General features: G+C 39.2%; 1 protein-coding gene across 1 annotated transcript in view; it reads right to left on the reverse strand.

Moving 5' to 3' along the window:
- Positions 1 to 10,837: 10,837 nt before the first annotated feature.
- Positions 10,838 to 19,828, reverse strand: part of LOC112643630 (zinc finger protein 345-like) — a 52,790-nt gene continuing 43,799 nt past the window's right edge. The window contains 1 exon segment of the mRNA XM_025421812.3: positions 10,838 to 12,329. Coding sequence (XP_025277597.1) covers positions 10,977 to 12,329 — 1,353 coding nt within the window. The 3' untranslated portion in view covers positions 10,838 to 10,976.

Consider the following 19,828-nt stretch of genomic DNA (forward strand, 5'->3'; position numbering starts at 1 on the left):
TAAAAGTCATTACATAATCTGACCCACTCCCAAGTCCATTGCTCTGAGTACATTTCAGATGTTTCTTCCCTTCTTCCTTCACTCTGTCTGAGCCACATTGGCCACCTTGCTGTTCTTCAATCATAATAATTCTGTTCCTACCTCATAGACTATGCAGCTATTATGCCTTTTGCCTGAAATTCCCTCTTCCCAGATAACTGCATAGATCATACTTTCTACTGTATGTTAGTGCCTTGGGATTTCAGGCACTTGCCCTTATCCTCAGTACTCTCTACAGAGCTTACTGCAGTCACTCCAAATGTTCCCGCTATTATATCTCTGTGAGGGCTGCAATGTACTGAATGTTTATATCCTTCCCCGCAAATTCATATATTGAAATTCTGTTTTTTAAAAAGATTTTATTTATTTGAGAGACAGAGAGAGAGAAAGAGAGAGAGAGAGAGCACAAGCAGGGGGAGGGGCAGACTCTCCACTGAGCAGGGAGCCCAATGCAGGGCTAAATCTCAGGACCCCAAGATCATGACCTGAGCCAAAGGCAGATGCTCAAATGACTGAGCCACCCACGTGCCCCATATATTGAAATACTAACCCCTCAGGTGACAGTATTGGGGTGGGGGCTTTGGGAGGTGATTAGGTCATACAGGCGGAACTCTCATTAATAGTATTAGTACCCTTATGAAAGAGACCCCAGAGAGATCCCCCTTTCTGTCCTCTGAGGATACAGCGAGATAATCAACTATGAGGAAGTACACCTTGTTCCTGAACTTTCTAGCCTCTAGAATTCTGAGATATAAATTTGTGTTTAGAAGTCACCAAATCCCTCATATTCTGCTATAGTAGCTGAAATGAACTAAGACATGGGCTTTCCACTTCCCCATCTTAAGCCGTTTCTTCTGACCGCTCTATTTAACTCCTCTTGTAGTTGATTCACTTTTTAAAAAATTAAATTCAATTAGCCAACATATAGTACATCATCAGTTTCAGATGTAGTGTTCAATAATTTACCACTTGCGGGGATCCCTGGGTGGCGCAGCAGTTTGGCGCCTGCCTTTGGCCCAGGGCGCGATCCTGGATACCCGGGATCGAATCTCACGTCGGGCTCCCGGTGCATGGAGCCTGCTTCTCCCTCTGCCTGTGTCTCTGCCTCTCTCTCTCTCTCTCTCTCTCTAACTATCATAAATAATAAATAAATAAATAAAAATTAAAAAAAATAATTTACCACTTGCATAGAACATCCAGCGTTCATCACATCACATGCCCTCCTTAATGTCCCTCACCCATAGTTGGTTCTACTTTAAAAAAAAAAAAATTGTTATAGACTTTTTCATAGGTTCCTTAGTCCATAAACGTTTTAATAGCTCAAAATCTTATAATCTTGGGGGCAGCCTGGGTGGCTCAGTGGTTGAGTCTCTGCCTTTGGCTCAGGTCGTGATCCTGGGGTCCTGGGATTGAATCTCGCATCAGGATCCCCGCAGGGAGTCTACTTCTCCCTCTGCCTATGTCTCTGTATCTCTCATGAATAAATAAATAAAATTTAATTTAAAAAATAACCCTAGTGGGGAAAATGTGGGGAAAAGCTAATTTCCCACTCCAACACACAAGGAAACCAAGGAGTAATGACTACACTTGATTCCTCCACAAATAGTAAAATGTGAATAATTGGAAATACCAGTATAAATACTAAAGACAGCTGACTTAATCTTTCTTCTCATTTTGGTGTTTAGCATTAATCAGACCTTAAAGGTCTGTCTGGGGCAGCCCCGGTGGCGCAGCAGTTTAGCGCCGCCTGCAGCCCGGGGCGTGATCCTGGAGACCCAGGATCGAGTCCCACGTCCGGCTCTGTGTGGTGCCTGCTTCTCCCTCTGCCTGTGTCTCTGCCTCTCTCTCTCTGTCTCTATGAATAAATAAAATAAAATCTAAAAAAAATATATATATATATATATAAAGGTCTGTCTGTCTGGGATCTAACAATAAAGGTTCTTAAACAACTGAGGCTCTGGTATAATTCAACCTGTAACCAGGCATCACTAAACTGTAATGAATGTTCCTGGTTCCCCAGTTGCCGAAATCTGTTGGAAACTGATGAAGATTCACAAAGAGATTGAGGGCAAATGAAGACTGAACAACACCAACTCCCATTTTGTCTGACTAGACTGTCTATGGAGATGATCATGATTTTCCAGATGGGAGCTCCTACTCCAGTGCTCAATTTGACCTCATCACATCATAGTCCAGGTAAAACAAGTTTAGCAAAGAATATCCTCATTTTCCTCCCTGTGCACTTCTGCTCAATCAACATTCCTGACCCCAGGTGGAAAAAAGATAACGATTTATAGAAAAAAGTCGTGAACACTTGTGGCTATTCAGAGAGGGCAGGTAGGCAACACAGCTGAGTAGATGGGATGGAAGGAAACGGTCAGGAGGTCCTGAAAGAGATGCTCCTACCCAGGAAAGTTAAGGATAAAGAAAGCAAATGATCATTGTGTTTCAGGAAGCAGAAAGGAAGCATCACCTCATGGGTCATGGCTTTTGGCCTTGCACGACGCCCAGTCTTCCTCAGGGCCCCCTTCTGGAAAAGAGCAGAATCCTGACACTGCAGGGCTAGCAGGGTAACGCTGGCCTCAGTTCCAGAACAACCAGGTCCAAAGGGCAGTCCTCTAGCCTACTTCCCTACTGTCCACTCTCTCCCATTCACACAGATACACCGACGGGGATGGGAGGAAGAATGGACAGATTCCGCCCTAGTCCTTGGCTCCAGCTGCAGCAGAATGGCCTCTGGGCAGCTGGCGGCGTCTGGAGATGCGGACGCAAACGCCGGAACGCCGCACCACCTTAGTTCTGAGCATTCCTCCTCCGCTACACCTGGGGAGCAGGATTCCCGGAGCCTAGACCTACAGCGGAAAATTCCGCCTCAGTAAAGACCCTGAGCCGGAGACGCTCCCCAGTTCAGGTCCCATATCAAAGACCCGGGAGTGCGTCTGTCCTCAAGAAGGCGGTGGCTCCCGAAACACAGCTAGTCAGTCCGGGTCGCCCCCGCCTGTAAATCAACCTCCAGATGTTAAAGGCGCAGCTCGCTCGCTGATAACTGCGCCCAACTTGCTAACTCCGCGGCAACAAATGCACAAGCTTACCGGATGGATATGGGGGCTCCAGTCGTAAGGGTATGCTTATGCCCATTCGGGTCTGTGAGCCTTCCAGCCCCAAGAAGTCCGGCGCCCCGGTGAGAAGAAGGGATTGGAGATCCACGGACTCCACAGGTAAAGGTACCAAGTCCGAAGACAAAACCGACGCCACATTACCAAATTGCATCTGCGCCTGCGCGGCGTGGAGGCGTTCACGAGGCCTGAACTACAATCTCCAGAATCCTTTGAGCTCGCTGCACGTGTGACATCACCACGTTGGATCTCACCGCCTGAGCCTGGGGCTGACTGCCCGCCCGCCTCGAGGAAGCCGCGCTGTAGGTTGGGTCGGTGTTCTCCGGGGTACTGCTGCTATTCCGAAGTTAATGTTACTTAATGACCACTGCCTGAGTGACAGAAAGCTACCAATTCCCTTGGCTGTCTCCATCCCATCTGGACAATCATTACTCTGTTCAACAGACTTTGGAAACCAGAGTCAAAAAAGTTTAGTGGGGGATCCCTGGGTGGCTCAGCAGTTTAGCGCCTGCCTTTGGCCCAGACCTTGGAGTCCTGGGATCGAGTCCCACGTCAGGCTCCCGGCATGGAGCCTGCTTCTCCCTCTTCCTGTGTCTCTGCCTCTCCCTCTCTCTCTCTCTCTCTCTCTCTCTCTCTCTCTCTCTCATAAATAAATAAATAAAAATCTTAAAAAAGAACAAAAAAGTTTAGTGACAGCTAGGAAGTAGAAACGGATTACGACCCAAGATGATTTAAAATTTTTGTCCATGGGGATCCCTGGGTGGCGCAGCGGTTTGGCGCCCGCCTTTGGCCCAGGGCGCGATCCTGGAGACCCGGTCCTGGAGACCCGGGATTGAATCCCACGTCGGGCTCCCGGTGCATGGAGCCTGCTTCTCCCTCTGCCTATGTCTCTGCCTCTCTCTCTCTCTCTCTCTGTGTGACTATCATAAATAAATAAAAATTAAAAAAAAATTTTTTGTCCATGGATGACTAATTTTTGCATATGGTAAATAAAAGATAAATGATGGAAGGAGAAAACTGAACACTTTGCACCCTTATCTCCCAGATAGCCAATATTCTCCAAACAAACAGTGCGTCCACCACCCTCCCACCACAATATGTGTGCAGTTTATATGTGTGTGTCTAAATTCATATGAACAGATAAATATGATAGACTTTAACAAAAATATTAACTTGTTATACACACCTAAAATATTTGTAACTTCATATTAATATACATCCCTTTTCTTTTAATTTGCTATGTATTGTCCATTGAATAGATGTATGATTATTTAACCAATATATTACTATAATTGACCCTTCCTCCTCCTTTTGCTACTACACTAATGCCATAAATTATGTTCTCGTTTCTGTGGATATGTCTCAGGACATCTGTTTTATAAATTTTGGAGAAATGGGTACCTGCACTTTAAGTTTTGATAGGTATTTGCTACTGCCCTCCTTTAGGTTATGGCAATTTAGCTGTCCAACAGCAATACGTGAAGATCCCCGTTTTCCCAGTCTGTGGCTAAGATATTAGATACCACACTTATTGTGTCAATCTGATGAGTGAAAGCTACATCTCTAAATTACATATACCTTATTGGGAAAGGAGATAAAAAATTTTATTCCGAGGAATAACAATTCCTTTGCAGCTTTTCTGCTGTGATATATCTTTTTCATACTCACCTATTTTCTTTTAGATCACTGTTTGTATTTTCTCTTAATGATTTGTATTACCTACTTTTGTTATTAAGTTATATAGACAGTTTTCTATTTAAAATTTTTATCAACTTGGGATTTATATATTTCAATAGTGTCTCAAAACATTGTGTTTGCATAGTTTTGTATGCAAAATACACAAGTATATTTTACTTCAATGGCTTTATGGTTTTGAGTTAATTTCACATTATTTTCTTCTATGGATTTATCTAGGATTTTTTGGTTTCAATTCTTAATCTACAGCTTTGATTCATTTGCATTTTATTTTGCTTTGAGCTACCCATTAAGGATCCAATTTTTTTCTCTCTCCCATGTGGCTACTCAATTAGATAAGGCCATTAATTTTTCAATCTATGTTTTACAAATATGTCTATATTTTAAACATGTCCTATAAATCAGTACACTCTGTAAAATAATCACAATAAATACCCTTGGGAAATTTAAGTCAATCACACAATATTAATCTAATATATGTACATATTCAAATTTCTCCCAATTAACCTAATGATTATTTTAAATTTTATTTTAAGTGATCTCTGCACCCAATGTGGGGCTTGAACTCATAATCCTGAGATTAAGAGTTGCATGCTCTTCTGACTGAGCCAGCCAGGTGACCCCCAACAATGATTTTAAAGTTTCTTGTAAAATCCAAGACACAAATATCATGTACTCCACTTAGTTGGCATATTTCATTAGTCTGCTTTGATCTAGAACAGTTCACAGCTCTCTTGTACCTCAAAGTTCATACTTTTGGTATCCACACTGATTTTCTCTCCCAGAACGTTCTACACACTTAAGAAAATTATTTCCCCTTGTTGAACGTCAGGTTAAATATCTTAGACAAGAATAATCCATAGGTGATATTGTGTCTTTCTTAATGTATCATATCAAGGGCCACTTGATGTCACTTTTTCCCATTTCTGATGTTAATTTATTTCCTTAAGACTGTAGTCAACAGTCCTATCTACTTAAAGCTATATTTTCTTTTTATTTTTGAGTAAACTATGGAGTGATGCTTTCAGACTGTTTGAATAAATATGGATACAAATTTGTTCTATCTTTGCCATATGACTACTAAAAACATTTGTTGAAAAATCTATGAGTAATACATACATATGAAATAATACATCCGACTTTTCAAGACTTATAACAATTCAAAGAGTCTTAAATGATCCAAAATGCCTTCATTATCATATAATATTTTTCCTATGTGTTTGGATCTGTAGCTGGACTTTTAAGTAGTTCTAGTGGTTCATTATATTTTTGCTAGAGCTACACTCCTAATTATTATAGAGTTATAATATATCTTAATATCTGATAGTTCTAATTATGCAATTCCCCTTCTTCAGAATTTTACTGGCTATTTTGATTTCTTTATTTTTCCATATAGACTTTAGAATGAGCTCATGTTTAAAAAAATTCCTGGGGTTTTGGGATTGCATCACATTTATAACCTAAGGAATGATGGACTCTTAATGATGTCAGAACTGCAATCCCACCGTATCCTTTTATTTTTTCATTTTCTGATTACTTTGGAAAATTTTTATTTATTTTTCTATAATGATTGTGGACATTTCTATTTCATTTAATTTCTTGAGCTATCAGCTCTTTTTTTGGGGGGTGACTATAAAAGCACTTTTTTTCTATTGGATCTTCTATTTTTAAAGAATATTTGTACATGAATTCATTGACTTCTCTATGTTAATTTTCTACCAAAGCAACTTCAGTTTGGTCTCTCTCTCATCATAGTTTAATGTGCAAAAGGGTGATAAAATGTAACTTTTTTTTCTCCTGGATCTAGGTGAAGCCACAAAGTAACTGGTGCCAACTCTCCCTGTCTATGGATATCACTGCAGGGTATGCAACAGAACCAATGAACACCAAATTTTCTCCTATAATTCAAGAACTGAAAGATCATTTATATCATAGGACTGTGCAGTGTAATTTTTTGCAATGACAGAAATGTTCAATAATATGCTGTCCAATACAATAGCCACTGGCTACAAACAGCTATTGAGCACTTGAAATGTGCCTAATGAAACAGAGGAAATGAATTTTAAATTTTCTTTAGTTTAAATCTGACTTTAAATAGCTACATGTGTCTACTTGTTAATGTAATGAACACTAAGGGGTAAAAATATCAAAGATGAGGAAAAGTAGGATTGGCTTTGAGATAAAGAATTACTTAAAAGTGTTAGGTAGTTAGCTACGCATCAGCAAGGAGGGATAAAGCAGATCCTGGCCACATCCTCAGGGCCACCCCTCAGAGTTAACAGCCATACCTATAGAGCCACCTCTAAGGGTCACAAAACAGGAAAGGCCTAGCCACAGAGCTGGCTCAAAAACCACAAGGGGATGTCCAAGAACTGAGCATGCACACAAAAGGTGCAACTTTCTCTTAAGTAACCTTAGGGTCACAGCAAAAGCTCATTAGAAACTCAAACAATATACAAATAAATTTAATTATGACAGACTGCATCATGCATAGGCACATGCACACTTATCTACTCAATAAACTCTCTTTCTCCATTCTGGTCTTAGGTCTCCCAATTCTTTGGTGCATATGGGACAAGAACTGAGGTACCCAGTAACAAAAGTTGTTTTGTGTAGTGTATTCCTACCTTCATTAATGAAAAAATGGTTGTTTTCCTCTTGCCTCAAAAACAAGCAATGAGGCCATTGAAGTAATTATATCTTATTTCTGTGCTTCAACCCTAAAACATTTATACACTGCTTTATGATTTTGGAATTAGAGACTCGTATTCCAGCTTTTCGATTCCTATTAGGCTTTGCTAAGTGGAGTTTCAAAAAAATACTGAAAGTCTTAAGGAGGAGAAAGAAGCTGGCCAGCTCATTCTTGCCTCCCAGTTCTGTATCGTTAACTATCCTTTCTCCAGAAATCCTTCTTTACATTGTGTGGCAGAAGACAGAAAGCAGAATTTTAGGATGACTGCTTAATGACACACATTTGACTGTAAAGCAAATAAAATGTGGCAGAAATGATGGTATATAATTAAGTTATATGGCAAAGGTGAAGGGATTTTGGAAGATAAAACAAAAGTCCCTAAACAGTTAATCAAAAGGGAGATTATCCTGACTGGGTAGGATCTGAGCTTTTAAAAAGATCTATATTTCAGAGACAGAAGTAAGAATATCTTATGCTGTCCTTAAAAAGCAAGCCACCATTGGTACAGCTTCAAGGAAATTAATTCTGCCAACAAACAAGTGAATTTGGATGATGATCCTGAGCCTTCGGTGAGACACCACCCCCAGCTGACACCTCAACTGCCACCTTGTAAAACTGAGCAGAGGACCCAGCTAAGCTATGCCCTCACATGTACCCATGAAAACTTTGAGATGAGAAGTGTGTTTCTTTAAGATGCCAAAATTGTGGCAATTTGTTTTGCAGCAGTAGAAATGTAATAAACCCTATTAGTGGCCATAGTTCCTAGTAGAAGCTGTTGATTCTTGTTTGACATTGTTCCAAACTTTCAGAATCACCTGTATCATACCTCCCCAGAGACATCAGCACAGCACTAGCCAAGCTAAACCCCACTCTTAAGGCAGTCTGAATCCCAGATACATGGAAACTTCATCCATATCCCTGTGGCACCAGTACCAGATTTTAGGTATTAATTATTGTAATACGTGTCTGGATTTATGTTTTAAATTTTTTTTTACATGTCTGGACTTGGAGTTACAAGTTCTGTGAGTAATTTTGTCCACCTCCCACAGGTTTTGCTGTATAGGATACTAGTGTCCTTTATATTCAAAGAAATCACAGTTTGTTCAATTTCATCCTTAGCCAAATGTTGGTTTAAACATGCATTGGATCAAGAGTCAAATATTTCTACAATCCAGTATTATTTTTAATCAGCCAGATAATGTGGGCAATAATATTCTCAATAATGTTTCATGCTGACATAAATTCAACATATAAAATTAGATATGAGTAAAGGCATTATTCATTATAATTTTATGGGGTTTTTTTCCTTCAGGATAGATCATCTCAATACCAAGAAGGAATGAATGATGATGGCTTTGCTATATTCACTAGAGGTTTTATATTTTTTGCCAGTATTAAATTTCTAATACTAAATCAAATATACACCACAGTTAAGAGCCTTTATAAATAATAAAATAGCCAAAAGAAAAAAAAATAATTTTTACAACGGATTATATTTACTGAGTATGTTAAAGTTTTAATTATAAGCATTTGTGTAGATTAATTCATTTGATCCTTACCAAACCCAAGATGTTAGTGAATATAGCCATGCCTATTTCACATAAAGAATAATAATATATAGGAATAGGCTTTTAATATAAATACATTGAAGTGGAGAATAATTTTTTAAAAAATTAAATGTCCCTATGTTACATTTGGGCAAAATCATTAGGAAAAATTCTGCAAGGATAAGTAGCATGGAAGAGAGGAGAGAAAAATGGCATAGCACAGTATGGTCAAAAGGGCAGCCAGTTTAATCTGTCATGTTTAAAATATGTACATGTTAAAAGGTATGCATGGATTATCTCAAAAACAATGTAAAGTAGACAAGTGAATACAGTATGCCAAGTACGATGCTAAACATGGTATTCCTTATAAATACAAAAAGTGGAGTCAGTCAGAGTATTTGACCATAGATGTTTGGTAAAAATAATCATACAGTCATACATACTAAAACTATTAAACACTTAATTACGGAATGTCCTATATGACACACCTTGTCATTAAAAAGGCAATTTATGAGGCAATTTGAATAACATGATTACACTTGCTTTAAAAAATTTATAAAAGAATTTGTTCCAGCAATTTGACAATAGTTATAGCCACTTTGGGGGAAGAAAGCTAACTTTATTGACTTCTTTGTAGAATTTAAAAATTCAGAGAAAATTATTACAATAAAATATCAAATTTATGAAATAAAAATATTAATTTACATATACAAATAGTTCTATCACTTTATCAATATTAAAATATATATCTTAAACTAATGATATTTTACTTTTTAAAGATTTTATTTTTAAGTAATCTCTTCACCCATCATGGGGCTCAAACTCACAACCCAGAGATCAAGAGTTGCATGTTCCACTGACTGAGCCAGCCAGGCACCTCTTAAAGTAATGATATTTTATTTTTATTTTCTTAAAAAGATTTTATTTATTTATTCATGAGAGACACAGAGAGGGAGAGAGAGACACAGGCAGAGGAAAAAGCAGGCTGCTCACAGGGAGCCTGATGTGGGACTCAATCCCAGAACTCTGGGATCATGCCCTGAGTCAAAGGCAGACACTCAACTGCTGAGCCACCCAGGTGTCCCAGTAATGATATTTTAAATAAAATGGTATAGATGCAAAGACATGCAGGTAAAAATTTATTATAAAAAAGATCAATTGAAGATCTCCCAAATTGGATGTTGGAGTATAACAAGATGGTCATTAAATCCAAGCTTATAACACTAAAAATATAAAATGTCACAAAACTGTGCATAAATAGCATCAGGAAATCGTTACTGATTAAGTTGTACTGGAATAAGAATTTTGGTGAGAATATAAATTTAAAAATTTAATATACAACATATAATAATATAGTATTTTAGCTATGCATAAACCAAACTACTTATAGCTATATAAAAAATAAAGTGGGTTTAAAATATTTTATTTTATTTTATTTTATTTTATTTTATTTTATTTTATCTTATTTAAGATTTTATTTATTTATTCATAGAGACCGAGAGAGAGAGAGGCAGAGACACAGGCAGAGGGAGAAGCAGGCACCATACAGAGAGCCTGACGTGGGATTTGATCCGGGGTCTCCAGGATCACGCCCTGGGCTGCAGGCGGTGCTAAACCACTGCGCCACCGGGGCTGCCCAAAAATATTTTAAAATATGAAAATGCAACAAGAGATTTTTCACTTTCCTCCACTCATGATTAGTAAGTTTTTAAAATTTAAAAGGAATGAACTATTAATAGAGGTCTTACAATATTCATTTTATTCTTATGGTAGTTAAACTGTAAACACATAAGGCATTGTCATATTAATTATATTTCTAGATTTTCTTACCAATAAATTCTTAGAATTTCTCCTATTACATTTCTAGGGTTTATCTTTCATGTCATGTTACTGCAAGAAATGCTTAAAGGTCTTACAAAGCTTCCTTTCATACTATTTCTTCCCAGTATGAACTTTTTGATGGCGATTAAGATTTGAGCCTCTTGCAAAAGCCTTCCCACATTCCTTACACTCATAGGGTTTCTCACCAGTATGAATTCTTTGATGTAGAATAAGGTCTGAAGAACGAAGAAAGGCTTTTCCACATTTGTTACAAGTATATGGTTTATCACCAGTATGAATTCGCTGATGCCGGGTCAGGTATGTTGCACAAGTAAAAACTCTCCCACATTCATTACATTCCCAGGCTTTCTCACCAGTGTGAATTTTCTGATGTTGTATAAGTATTGAATCTCTACTCAAGATCTTTCCACATTCCTTACATTCATACAGTTTCTCATCACCATGAATTAACTTGTGTCGAGAAAGTTCTGATGAACGACGAAAGGCCCTTCCACATTCCTTACATTTGTAGGGTTTCTCACCAGTATGAATTCTCTGATGTTGAGTAAGATCTGAAGACTGACGAAAGGCCTTCCCACATTCCTTACATAAATAGGGTTTCTCACCTGAGTGAATTCTTTGATGTGCTGTAAGTATTGAGCCAGTACTAAAGGCTCTTCCACATTCCTTACATTCATAGGGTTTCTCACCAGTGTGAGTCCTCTGATGCCGAATAAAGGCTGAAACATTACTAAATGCCCTAACACAGTACTTACATTTATAAGGTTTCTCACCAGTATGAATTCTTTGGTGTTGGGTAAGGTATGAGGAATGACGAAAGGCTTTTCCACATTCTTTACACTCATTGGGTTTCTCACCTGTATGAATCCTCTGATGTACTCTAAATATTGAACTAGTAGTAAAAGCTTTTCCACATTCATTACACTCATAGGGCTTTTCACCAGTATGAATCCTCTGATGACGAATAAGAGCTGTACCATTATTAAATTCTCTAACACATTCCTTACATTTAAAGGGCTTCTCACTTGTATGAATGCTATGATGTAGAAAAAACTGTGAGGCATTAGTAAAGGCTTTCTTGCTTTCCTTAAATTCATTAGATTTCTCCCTAGTAAGAATTATCTGGTGTTGTATAAAGTCTGAGCCATTATTCAAAGACTTCCTACATTCCTCACATTCATAGGGTCTCATATCAACATGCATTGAATGATATGAACTAACTTTTGAAGTTTTACTAAGGGCCTTCCGATATTCCTTATGGTCATAGACTTTCTTGCCAGTATGGCCTTCTTGCTGTGTAATGAGTTTTGAACCCTGTCCATAGGCATTTTTATATTTTTGGCATTCATAAGATTTCCCTTTGGTATTAAATGTTTGATGTAGAGGAAGAGATGTATGCTGACTGAAAGGGGGCATGTGTTCAGAGATGTGGCTAAAATGTCTTTTCTGAGATCCCTGTTTAAGTCCATGCTTTGTAAATTCTTCCATTATAACCCATTGGGATGAATCTATTTTATAGTTATCCTTTTTCAGAGATAATTCCTTGTTCTCACATCTAGATTTATATTCTGAAAGAAAACACATATAAAAACATTCATTTTTTTGCAGGGGAGAAGACAAAAAACTTAGAAAAGGCATAATTACATTGACATTAATGTTTATAAATGAAAATAGGATTTATAGTTTTTATTTGGTGGTGCAATTTGAGAGATAAAGTATAGAAACTGGAAAGCCATATGGGAAGGCACAGGGTAAGGTGATCAGAAAAAGATTAAATCAATGATTCTTAAATTTTGGAATAAATTTAAAGTATACTTTGGCAAAAACTCAAAAGTCTGATAACCTAGTCTGTTAGAAGTTTATAGCTCAGTAGCCTCTCTCACAATTCAGTATAGCAAATTAAAATGATACAATTACCATACAGGGATATTTTCCAGTTTCTAGCAAAATTATATAATTCTTTATCCCTTGAACAAGCAATCCCAATTCTAGAAACCCAAACATATACTTCTGGAAAGAATCTGTAGAGGTTCACAAGTTATCCACTATAAAACTATTTTTTTTAATTTTTTTTTTTTATGATAGGCACACAGTGAGAGAGAGACGCAGAGACACAGGCAGAGGGAGAAGCAGGCTCCATGCACCAGGAGCCCGACATGGGATTCGATCCCGGGTCTCCAGGATCGCGCCCTGGGCCAAAGGCAGGCGCCAAATCGCTGCGCCACCCAGGGATCCCAAAACTATTTTTTTAATAATAAATTTATTTTTATTGGTGTCCAATTTGCCAACATACAGAATAACACCCAGTGCTCATCTCGTCAAGTGCCCCCCTCAGTGCCCGTCACCCATTCTCCCCCACCCCCCGCCCTCCTCCCCTTCCACCACCCCTAGTTCGTTTCCCAGAGTTAGGAGTCTTTATATACTATAGAACTATTTGTAAGAGCAAATGACTATAATGAATCAAATAGCAAATAACTATAATGAATCAAATAGCCACCAAATTACTAGTACTTGAACTCAGTATAGAGTATGCTCACAATAGAGTTCTAAGAAACTTTCTAAGGAAATGAGAAATATATATATATTATATATTATATATATGAGAAATATATATAATATATATAATAATTATAATATATATTATATATTCCTATAGAATGATCTTCATGACTTTTTAAAGTAAAAGAACAAGGTGGAAGAAACATAGTGTATGCTACTACTATTTATCTAAGAAAAGAGATATATGAAGATACATGCATAGATGCTCACACTAAATAAAGAAAGGAAAAATCATGAAGTTTATGAAAGGTATACTATATTGGAGGGAATGAAAACAATGGGGATGGGGTATTCAAATATACCACAGAAATATAGGGGAAATTGATATTAGGTGAGAGATATGGGGAATTCTCCATACTATTTTTGCAACTTTTTGGCAAATATAAAATTATTCCAAATTTTTAAATGTTGGGGGAATCCCTGGGTGGCTCAACAGTTTAGTGCCTGCTTTTGGCCCAGGGCGTGATCCTGGAGTCCCGGGATTGAGTTCCACACTGGGCTCCCTGCATGGAGCCTGCTTCTCCCTCTGCCTGTGTCTCTGCCTCTCTCTCTCTCTCATGAATAAATAAAATCTTTAAAAAAACAAAAATAAATAAGTTCCTTTAAAAAGAAGAAAAAGTGATGCCCATAAAAATCATGAAAAAAGCTGAAAACATAGAGTAGTGCTATTTCTATTAAACACTTCCAGAAAGGTGTGTAGCCACAGTGATAAGACTAGAAAGGAGTATCAAAGTTAAAAGCATAGGAAAGCAAGAAACAAAACTGAAAATATTTATAAATTTTGTGACTGCATGGAAACTCTACTAAGTATTGGAATTAATAGTAGAGTTATTATTATTAGAATTAAATTAACTTATCTTTCTTGGTGTTATATGTTGATTTTTGCTATAATTCATTAATTATTGGAATTATTAATAAGTTAATTTTATATATCTTTTTTATTTTTGCCACCATATCTATATGGAAATATTTCTACAATAACTTGTTAATAATTATCAAAAGAAAACCAGGTCAGGGCACCTGGATGGCTCAGTCAGTTGAGTGTCTGACTCTTAATTTTGGCTCATGTCATGATTTTAGGTTTGTGAGATCAGCATCGGGCTCCATGCTGAGTGGAGTCTGCTTAAGATTCTCTCTCTCTCCCTCTCTGCCCTCCCCCAACTTGCTCTCTCTTTCTCTTTCTCTCAAAAACAAAAACTAGGACAGCAAAGAAGAGTGCAGAGAGACTAATATCCCAGGTAAAAGACAGAAGGGGAATTGGGAATGTAAATGTGAACATGCTCTATTTCTGGGGGGAACAGGCAGAAAGGATTAATCAGACTACCCCCAACACCCCCCCCCAGAAGTTACCTAGAATGAGTGTAGCAGTAAATGAAGTAGATAGGAATGTAAACATAACTTCTTTTTTATTAAAGATTATATTTATTTATTCATGAGAGACACAGAGAGAGAGAGAGGCAGAGACACAGGCAGAGGGAGAAGCAGGCTCCATGCAGGGAACCCAATGTGGGACTTGATCCCAGGTCCCTAGTATCATGCCCTGGGCTGAAGGCAGCACTAAACCACTGAGACACCCAGGCTGCCCACATAACTTCTTTACATATATTTTTATAATGATTTTTGAAACATGTAAATGTTTTATATATTCCAATTATAAACTAAAAAAATCTAAATGCAATAGTTAAGTGGTATGTTAAGTTGAAAATGCACAAAAAAATACTTAATTTAGCAACTTTACAAAGGGTACTCTGACTGGAAATCCTTAGTGTAGCACACATCCTAATGGAAAAAGGGAGACAGAGGAGGGTCAAGATGGCGGAAGAGTAGGGTCCCCAAATCACCTGTCCCCACCAAATTACCTAGATAACCTTCAACTCATCCTGAAAATCTACGAATTCGGCCTGAGATTTAAACAGAGACCAGCTGGAATGCTACAGTGAGAAGAGTTCACGCTTCTATCAAGGTAGGAAGACGAGAGAAAAAGAAATAAAGGGAAAAAAAAGGCATCCAAGGGGGAGGGGCCCCACGAGGAGCCGGGCTGAGGCCGGGGCGAGTGTCCCCAAGACAGGAGAGCCCCGTCCCGGAGGAGCAGGCGCTGCACCAACCTTCCCGGACGGAAAGGCGCCCGCAGGGAGTGGGAGCAGGACCCCAGGAGGGCGGGGATGCCCTCAGGCTCCCTGGGACACTAACACACCTGCGCCCCGGGGAGAGTGCGCCGAGCTCCCTAAGGGCTGCAGCGTGCATGGCGGGACCCGGAGCAGCTCGGAGCGGCTCCGGCGGCGGCTCCACGGAGGGGGCTGCGCGGGCCTGGGAGCAGCTCAGAGGGGCTCGGGCCGCGGCTCCGCGGAGGGGGCTGCGCAGGCGAGAGCGCGAATCCAATAGCGCAGGCCCGGGAGCACAGGGCGCCGGGACACAGCCCAGGATCCGGCCTCCCCCTTGGACAGGCAGAGGCCGGGAGGGCCCAGGACAGCAAGGCCCCGCCCCGGAGCCTCCAGGCCCTGCAGACGGAGAGCTCCGGAGTTCCTGTGGGAGCTGGGGGTTGTTCCTCCTGGGGCCTCACGGGGTAAACAACCCCCACTGAGCTCTGCACCAGGAAGGGGGCAAAGCAGCTCCCCCAAGTGCTAACACCTGAAAATCAGCACAACAGGCCCTCCCCCAGAAGACCAGCTAGACGGACAAGTTCCAGGGGAAGTCAAGGGACTTAAAGTATACAGAAACGGAAGATACTCCCCCGTGTTTTTTGTTTGTTTGTGTGTGTGTGTGTGTGTTTATTTCTGATTGCTTCCCCCACCCCTTTTTTTCCCTTTCTTTCTTTTTCTTTCTCTTTTTCTTCTTTTTTTCTTTTTTTCTTCCTTTTTTCTTTTTTCTTTTTCTCTTTTCTTTCCTTCTTTCTCTCCTCTCTTTTTCTCTTTTTCCCAATACAACTTGTTTTTGGCCACTCTGCACTGAGCAAAATGACTAGAAGGAAAACCTCACCTCAAAAGAAAGAATCAGAAACAGTCTTCTCTCCCACAGAGTTACAAAATCTGGATTACAATTCAACGTCAGAAAGCCAATTCAGAAGCACTATTATACAGCTACTGGAGCTCTAGAAAAAAAGCATAAAGGACTCAAGAGACTTCATGACTGCAGAATTTAGATCCAATCAGGCATAAGTTAAAAATCAATTGAATGAGATGCAATCCAAACTAGAGGTCCTAACGAGAGGGTTAACGAGGTGGAAGAATGAGTGAGTGACATAGAAGACAAGTTGATGGCAAAGAGGAAAACTGAGGAAAAAAGAGACAGACAATTAAAAGACCATGAAGACAGATTAAGGGAAATAAACGACAGCCTGAGAAAGAAAAACCTACGTTTAACTGGGGTTCCCGAGGGCGCCAAAAGGGCCAGAGGGCCAGAATATGTATTTGAACAAATCCTAGCTGAAAACTTTCCTAATCTGGGAAGGGAAACAGGCATTCAGATCCAGGAAATAGAGAGATCCCCCCCCCCCTAAAATCAATAAAAACCATTCAACACCTCGACATTTAATAGTGAAGCTTGCAAATTCCAAAGATAAAGAGAAGATCCTTAAAGCAGCAAGATACATGAAATCCCTGACTCTTATGGGGAGGAGTATTAGGGTAACAACAGACCTCTCCACAGAGACCTGGCAGGCCAGAAAGGGCCGGCAGGATATATTCAGGGTCCTAAATGAGAAGAGCATGCAACCAAGAATACTTTATCCAGCAAGGCTCTCATTCAAAATGGAAGGAGAGATAAAGAGCTTCCAAGACAGGCAGAAACTGAAAGAATATGTGACCTCCAAACCAGCTCTGCAAGAAATTTTAAGGGGGACTCTTAAAATTCCCCTTTAAGAAGAAGTTCAATGGAACAATCCACAAAAACAAGGACTGAATAGATATCATGATGACACTAAATTCATATCTGTCAATAGTAACTCTGAATGTGAACGGGCTTAATGACCCCATCAGAAGGCGCAGGGTTTCAGACTGGATAAAAAAACAGGACCCATCTATTTGCTGTCTATAAGAGACTCATTTTAGACAGAAGGACACCTACAGCCTGAAAATAAAAGGTTGGAGAACCATTTACCATTCAAATGGTCCTCGAAAGCAGGGGTAGCCATCCTTATATCAGATAAACTAAAATTTACCCCGAAGACTGTAGTGAGAGATGAAGAGGGATACTATCTCATACTTAAAGGATCTATCCAACAAGAGGACTTAACAATCCTCAATATATATGCCCCGAATGTGGAAGCTGCCAAATATTTAAACCAATTAATAACCAAAGTGAAGAAATACTTAGATAATAATACACTTATACTTGGTGACTTCAATCTAGCTCTTTCTACCCTCGATAGGTCTTCTAAGCACAACATCTCCAAAGAAACGAGAGCTTTAAATGATACACTGGACCAGATGGATTTCACAGATATCTACAGAACTTTACATCCAAACTCAACTGAATACACATTCTTCTCAAGTGCACATGGAACTTTCTCCAGAATAGACCACATACTGGGTCACAAATCGGGTCTGAACCGATACCAAAAGATTGGGATCGTCCCCTGCATATTCTCAGACCATAATGCCTTGAAATTAGAACTAAATCACAACAAGAAGTTTGGAAGGACCTCAAACACGTGGAGGTTAAGGACCATCCTGCTAAAAGATGAAAGGGCCAACCAGGAAATTAAGGAAGAATTAAAAAGATTCATGGAAACTAATGAGAATGAAGATACAACCGTTCAAAATCTTTGGGATGCAGCAAAAGCAGTCCTGAGGGGGGAAATACATCGCAATACAAGCATCCATTCAAAAACTGGAAAGAACTCAAATACAAAAGCTAAACTTACACATAAAGGAGCTAGAGAAAAAACAGCAGATAGATCCTACACCCAGCAGAAGAAAAGAGTTAATTAAAATTCGAGCAGAACTCAACAAAATCGAGACCAGAAGAACTGTGGAACAGATCAACAGAACCAGGAGTTGGTTCTTTGAAAGAATTAATAATATAGATAAACCATTAGCCAACCTTATTAAAAAGAAGAGAGAGAAGACTCAAATTAATAAAATCATGAATGAGAAAGGAGAGATCACTACCAACACCAAGGAAATACAAACGATTTTAAAAACATATTGTGAACAGCTATACGTCAATAAATTAGGCAATCTAGAAGAAATGGACGCATTCCTGGAAAGCCACAAACTACCAAAACTGGAACAGGAAGAAATAGAAAACCTGAACAGGCCAATAACCAGGGAGGAAATTGAAGCAGTCATCAAAAACCTCCCAAGACACAAGAGTCCAGGGCCAGATGGCTTCCCAGGGGAATTCTATCAAACCTTTAAAGAAGAAATCATACCTATTCTACTAAAGCTGTTTGGAAAGATAGAAAGAGATGGAGTACTTCCAAATTCGTTCTATGAGGCCAGCATCACCTTAATTCCAAAACCATACAAAGACCCCACCAAAAAGGAGAATTACAGACCAATATCCCTGATGAACATGGATGCAAAAATTCTCAACAAGATTCTAGCCAATAGGATCCAACAATACATTAAGAAAATTATTCACCATGACCAAGTAGGGTTTATCCCTGGGACACAAGGCTGGTTCAACACTCGTAAAACAATCAATGTGATTCATCATATCAGCAAGAGAAAAACCAAGAACCATATGATCCTCTCATTAGATGCAGAGAAAGCATTTGACAAAACACAGCATCCATTCCTGATCAAAACTCTTCAGAGTGTAGGGATAGTGGGAACATTCCTCAACATCTTAAAAGCCATCTATGAAAAGCCCACAGCAAATATCATTCTCAATGGGGAAGCACTGGGAGCCTTTCCCCTAAGATCAGGAACAAGACAGGGATGTCCACTCTCACCACTGCTATTCAACATAGTACTGGAAGTCCTAGCCTCAGCAATCAGACAACAAAAAGACATTAAAGGCATTCAAATTGGCAAAGAAGTAGTCAAACTCTCCCTCTTCGCCGATGACATGATACTCTACATAGAAAACCCAAAAGCCTCCACCCCAAGATTGCTAGAACTCATACAGCAATTTGGCAGCGTGGCAGCATACAAAATCAATACCCAGAAGTCAGTGGCATTTCTATACACTAACAATGAGACTGAAGAAAGAGAAATTAAGGAGTCAATCCCATTTACAATTGCACCCAAAAGCATAAGATACCTAGGAATAAACTTAACCAAAGAGGTAAAGGATCTATACCCTAAAAACTATAGAACACTTTTGAAAGAAATTGAGGAAGACACAAAGAGATGGAAAAATACTCCATGCTCATGGATTGGAAGAATTAATAT

Source organism: Canis lupus, chromosome 1, assembly GCF_003254725.2.
Source record: "Canis lupus dingo isolate Sandy chromosome 1, ASM325472v2, whole genome shotgun sequence".
Lineage (NCBI taxonomy): Eukaryota > Metazoa > Chordata > Mammalia > Carnivora > Canidae > Canis > Canis lupus.